Source organism: Cannabis sativa, chromosome 6 (assembly GCF_029168945.1).
Source record: "Cannabis sativa cultivar Pink pepper isolate KNU-18-1 chromosome 6, ASM2916894v1, whole genome shotgun sequence".
NCBI classification, from domain to species: Eukaryota; Viridiplantae; Streptophyta; class Magnoliopsida; order Rosales; family Cannabaceae; genus Cannabis; species Cannabis sativa.
Window position 1 is genome coordinate 67,952,347 of NC_083606.1, and position 6,518 is coordinate 67,958,864.

The 6,518-nt window shown below is 29.3% G+C and overlaps 2 protein-coding genes across 2 annotated transcripts; both read right to left on the reverse strand.

Moving 5' to 3' along the window:
* Positions 1–543: 543 nt before the first annotated feature.
* Positions 544–1,753, reverse strand: LOC115695457 (uncharacterized). Its single transcript, XM_061117485.1, has 2 exons — positions 1,370–1,753; positions 544–1,273 (listed from the first exon to the last, which is right to left on the reverse strand). Exons 1-2 carry the CDS (start codon positions 1,718–1,720, stop codon positions 689–691), a joined length of 936 nt encoding a protein of 311 aa, XP_060973468.1. The 5' UTR covers positions 1,721–1,753; the 3' UTR covers positions 544–688.
* A 605-nt stretch (positions 1,754–2,358) lies between these two features.
* On the reverse strand, positions 2,359–3,301 carry LOC133038897 (uncharacterized). The gene is made up of 2 exons (XM_061117486.1): positions 2,804–3,301; positions 2,359–2,722 (listed from the first exon to the last, which is right to left on the reverse strand). The coding sequence occupies exons 1-2, from the start codon at positions 3,167–3,169 to the stop codon at positions 2,468–2,470; spliced, it is 621 nt and encodes a 206-aa protein (XP_060973469.1). The 5' UTR covers positions 3,170–3,301; the 3' UTR covers positions 2,359–2,467.
* Between the last annotated feature and the right edge of the window lie 3,217 nt (positions 3,302–6,518).

A 6,518-nucleotide genomic window follows, 5' to 3' on the forward strand; every position in this document is an offset into this window, starting at 1 on the left:
ATAAAGTTAAAAGTTGATTTAAAAAGGAGTAGAGTAGTGAATGGAGATGGTGTTAGCAAGTGTCCAGCGGTTTATCTCCACCAAGTGGTGAGGTGCAGAGTTGGCTCACCAGTTGTATACTGCCACGTGTTCAAGTTGTTCTCTTTCTCCATCATCTCAAATGACGCGCATGTTCAGAGCTCAACATCTGTCCGCCCACTCTCCCCGACTGCCACCAGATGTGACGCATAGGACAGCTCTCCTCAGCTTTTTGTGGCATTTTAGTCACTATCTTAAAGTATCTCCAATAAATTAATGGGAGAAATGAAAGGGAATAAAATGTTATGAAATCAAAATAATTATTTTAACATGTTGTTTACTAAACTGTCCGGAAACGGAATCGGAATCACTTTATTTTGTTTACATCAATAAGGAAAGGTAATCGGAATGCTTTAAGTTGACCATATTACCCTTAATATAATTTTTTTTTATTTATTAAATAAATTAATTTATATAATAATAAATAAATTCATAAATGATTACATAAAAAAATTAACATAATACTGCTAAAAAAAGTATCCTCATATTATTCAATTAAACAATATCTGACCAAACCATAAATAAAATCTCCACATGAAAATATTCTAATGTGAAACATAAAGATAAACAAAATTCCAAATATCTAGCAATTATAAAATTATGCATCATTTTACAACATATTCAGGATATATAGCAGTTTCATCTCATCTGATATTGCATAAAACACTCGCATCAATGGAGGTTCTTTAGCCAATATGTTGGTTGCTTGAATACACTGCATTGGAGTTAGGCCATTAATCTTGCTTATTTCTGTGAATAGATTGGTTTGCATCTCAGCTACATCCTTATCAGATATTGCATCAATTAATCCTTGAAACTTCGGGACAATATTAGATATAGAATCTGCTAAGGCACCAACATTTGTAGAAATTTCATCCATAACCTTAGTTTTTTTATTCTTACCACGTTGTTGGTTACTAGTAGTACTCTCAGTAGATCTACGACGCATATTAGTTGGTTGTTGAGTATGTGAGACACCATCAAATTCATCTATTTCTTCATCATCCTCACCGCCATCTATATTATCATCAACTCCAAATTCTACACCAGTTGCATCATTTTGGCGTATTTCTTCTTCATCATCATCAGCATTACCAGCATTTGTCCCAGTAGCTCGATCTCGTCCATATATTTCTGCTAGCTTGTTGTAATAAGGAAATGGTTTCCCATATAATCCACTTGCATCTTTTCGTTTCTGTACATTCACAAAAACACATATAATAAGTCCATGTTGTTGTAAATATAAATATATATATAAATACTTGTATTATAAAAATTACTTTATATTTACCTTCACATACTCATCAAATGCACTTTTCTCACACAATAATAAAGAATGTTCATTGTCCCAACTAAAACCACTTAAAGATAATAATTCTGCCAAGCAAGAATACTTCCCCTTCAAATTTTTAATACGAGATTCAATATGAGGTGAGGCCTTCAACTTCGAGCCTGGTAATTTTTCCTCTAACATAATCTCCATTTGTTGCAAATATCCATTCTTAAATCCAGAATCAGCTCGCCATGTTGAATTTTGACTCAACTCTAGAAGACATTCAATCAATACATTGTCTTGTGTTGGTGTCCAATAATGTTTATTTTTACCTCTCCCTCTTTGATCTGCATTAGAGCTTGAACTCATCCTATATATTCATATAATTTTTTTTAATATTAATAAAAAAGTATAAATTTGAAACTTGAAAGAACACATAAATTAATACTTTGAAAATTAAACACAAAAAATTTGAACAAAAATAAACATATATATCAAATAAATATAGACATCTGTTCTTATTACATCAAATCATAATTGAAAAATGCTCCAAAAAAAAAAATACTAAAGTAGTAAAGGTTAACAACATATATAGTTTAATCATCTAGTTCCCTGCCATGTATTCCACATTTCTTCTGCCAAATTTTGTCTCCAAGTAGTCCATAAATCTGAAGACTCGATACTATTAATATAATTATTATCTGTTGTGGGGTGATTTCTTTGTACACTATTCATCTCATTTTCTACTGGATCTATGCTCATTTCTCTTCTAATAAAATTATGTAGCATGCAACAAACAGATATTATACGCCGTTGTGTATTCATGTCATAAAAAGATGGACTTCTGAGAATAGCCCATCACATTTTCAACAATCCAAAACAACGCTCAATAACATTCCTAGCACTTGAGTGCTTCATATTAAAGAACTCTTCTGCTGTGTTTGGAAGGTGTCCATCATTCCAATCATTAAGATGATATCGTGTTCCTCTAAAAGGTGCAAGAAAACCTTGACTATTGGTATATCCAGCATCAACTAAATAATAATAACCTATCAAACATAATAAATAAATGATGTTATAATTGAATGGAAAACTATAGATATTGGTAGTCTAATCTCAAACACTGATAAGTTTTTTATAATTACCATTAGGGACTCTCAAACCATTTCTCCTAGCTAAAGCATCTCTTAATACACGCCCATCGTGTGCTGAACCTTCCCAGCCTGGTAGAACATATATAAATTGCATGTCTTGTGAACAAACTCCTAAAACGTTAGTTGCAATCTCTCCTTTTCTTGTTCTATACCTTGGTTTGTCAGCTTCAGGTACACGCACTCTTATATATGTTCCATCTAATGCTCCCAGACAATTCTACACCAAATTAATTATACTTATTAAAAATTATTTAAAGTTAACAATTACTAACTATAATTTTAAATCCTCAATTCATACCTTAAACCACTTCCACCTTGGATCAATTGAGGTCGCTAATATTGGCTCAGGTGTTCTCCAAAATTCTTTTTGGCAGCGAATCATTGCTTTTAAACACTCATGAAAGTATTTGCTTATGGTTTTTCCTGATCTTTTGAAACTAAAACCAACAACTCGGTTCTTATGGTGGTGTGCTAAAATATATAGGAACATTGCTACCATCTCTTCGATAAAGACATTTCGTGTCTTTCTTAAATTTCCCCTAGTACTGAGTATGTGACATAACCTTTGAAATGTTTGTCTATCCATTCTTAATTGTGAAACACAATTGACATCACTTGCATACACTAAATCATGTAAGTTTTCTAACTGTTTGTAGACTCTCATTATAGATAATGGCCGATTGAGACGTCTTTTAAAATTTATCAATGCATAAGCACTCACAATAGCACACACTGCTAAAATAATATCTAAGATTGCAATTAAATTCTGCACTACAATAATTATTTTTTGCTTTCTTGCTAAACTTAAACGAGCCATTGATCTACAATAAAAAAAAAAAAAAAAACAATTAAGAAACTAAATTATATTACAATATTGACATGACGAATAATATTTTTTCAATTATATATACATATAATCCGTAAACATATATATACATATAGCATATTTTTAATTCAGTGACTAATTATAACTATGTATATATATGATTCTTAAATTATACATATATTATATTATAAAGAAAAGGCTTTCCTTTTAAAAATAATAATATATATACTCTAATAATCATAAGAGAGTGGCATCTAAAGAATGTTAAAAGTAAATTATATTTTATTTTTGTTATTGAAAATAAATATTGATATGTTTTGAGTTTGTTGAATTTATTTGTGTATGTTTTAATATGGTAATTTAGATTGTATAATTATTTTATTAAAGGTACTATATATGTTTCTAAAGAAAATAAGAACAGATTATTTGTGTTGGTTTTTTTTTTTTTATTGAAGCTTTTCATTGGATTTAAGTTTTATTATGTTTTTTTTTTTTTTTGTAGCAAAGTTTTATTATGTTATTGTGTTTTTTACTAGAATTTGTTTGGTAATTTACGCAGTGTAATTGTGTTTTCTGAGAATTTGTTATGCTACACCAAGCTTCTACCAGTTTTCAAAGGCATATATGTATCTTTAAAAAAAAAAAAGAAGAACCACATATATGTATATATATGGGTAGATAGAGAAGACCTATATATATAGGTTATGAAATATATATATATATATTATGAAATATATGAGAAGCGTGAGAAGTTGTGAGAATAATAGATTATGACTTTTCAATTATACATAAATAATATAAAATATAATAAATAATATAAAAATTAAAATTAAATATGATGATGGTGATTGAGTTGGACTATTCAATTGTACCAAAATATATATGTCAATGTCAGATTTATATTATAGAAGATGTTTTTCAATTAAAATAATAATAAAACATGATAATAAACATAAACCATCAATATATGCATCATACATGCATTATCAAAAATTATATATATATAACGAATGATAAAGAATTAAAACTCACCTTGATGTTGATATGTGGTTGTTCCTCTCTCAGAAAAAAAAGAAGAAGAAGAAAATAGCTGCTGCAAAAAAAGAAACGAAAGAGAATAGAAAAGTAGTTTGTTTAGGGTTTAGGGTATATAATATATATATAATAGGGTATATAATATTTGGTGGCAAAAGTGTCTTTTTGTTTTTAATAATAAAAAATAAATAAAAAAGTAAAAAATAGCATTACCCGTAATGGTTTATACCTGAAGAAATTGGGAGGAAAACTTCTCCCATTCTTTTCTCTTAATTTTATGCCTTTCCCTTAGAGTATTCCAACCATTAAATAAAGTAAACAAATGAAAAGGAGTGATTACCATACCTATCACTCCCAATCCTGATTAGTAAACATGCCATAAAAGATTTTAAAAGACACTAGTAGTACTTAATATATATGTTAATATATATGTGTTAATATTATTAAGGATAAATATATAGCATATTAAATTTTTTTTATTTTTTTACTTTTATACTGTGAGGTGGAAATTTTTTTAAAAATACTGTATATTGTATTAAATTTTTACTGTTATTTTACGGTTGTTTTTTAATTATTTTACTGTTATTTTTAATTGTTTTGTTTTGTGCTCTACTGTTATTTTATAAAAACACAGTAATATTAAAAAAAAAATTCCGTATGACAGTATTTTTATAAAAATTAGCTCAAATTCTAGTATTTTATTTTATCTTACTTTTACATTATTTTTGACACTCGTATTTTTAAAAACACTTCAATAATCTCATACATTATTATTTAATATATTATTTATTTTAATTATAAATATACTATCACATTAAATTTAAATAAATTATATAATACTATAGAGAATTAATTGCGGTAAAACTCTCAATACTCGTATTCTGTTAGCAGATTACCACTTCCATCCAATTTTAATTGTTAACTATCATGCTAGATTAATAACGTGTATACAATATACACATGGCACAATCTTATTAGTCCATATAATTACATTATTTTAAAAAATAAAAATAATAATTTAAAATTAAAAAATAAAAATAAATCATATGAAAATTAAAAATTAAAAAAAAAATTACATAACTATTTTTTTTTCTTCTCTCTCCCCAAAATCACTCCCACCATAACCACCATTTCTCTCTTCCCAAAAACTATTTCTCTCAGTGTAACTCCCATTCTACCCACCACCATCAATACACTATTTTAATTCCCCACACATATTAAACCTCATTTTATTTTATATTTTATTTTTTTTATAATAAAAAAAATTACCTTAATTCTTACAACCAAATCCCTAATCTCTTTCCCCCGGACCTCTCTCTTCTCCCCTTAAAACCTCTATAGCTTCCACCATCCCATCACCACAACCAATTTATCTCCTCTAAACCACCGCGACGACCCACCGTAAGTTTCAGATCTAGAAAATCCCACTTTTAAAACTCACTTGGTCCGCTAAGACTCGTCATGGCCAAACTGAAGTCGAGAAGCTCCAATGTGTTTCTAAACATTTGGACACAAGGGCAAATCTAAAATTGTGGAAACGTTTCTTTTCATCTGGCAGTTGGCAGTTGATGAGTCAAGAACTTTCTTGATAAACAACTGACAGTGTGGATGTGTCGCCCATCCTTTGGATCCGTGAATGCCACACACTCAAAGGGGATACATCTATTGCAGAGAAACGAAATGAAGATTGAGTTATGATGTAATGACTATTTAATGCGAATGTAGATCTCGAGGTGAAAAAACATGATGAAGAATGCCTCAATTCTACTAAATGGCATTAAATGCAATCTTTTAAACTCCTCATATGTTGGATCACTTCTGTGCTCTCCTAGAGATTATCCTAGCCTTTAATTTTGAATCACATGGATCAACATCTTTTACTATAAATAGGCGTGAAATGGCCACTGTTCTTCTTTTTAGCATTTTCAAGCTTTTTGAGCAATAGCCCTCTCTTTATCAAAGAATAAAAACTATGAAGAAAAAAATCCCATAACACCCAAGTCTCATCTTTTGGTGAATGAGTGAGCTCTATGACATTCTCATTCATCTTTTCCTGCGAATTTGAGAGAAAGAGTTTCTAGAAGCACCCTATGAACCCGTTTGTGAACCAGCCCCAGTCGCCTGAGGCCATCAACGTTCAAGCGAGTTGATC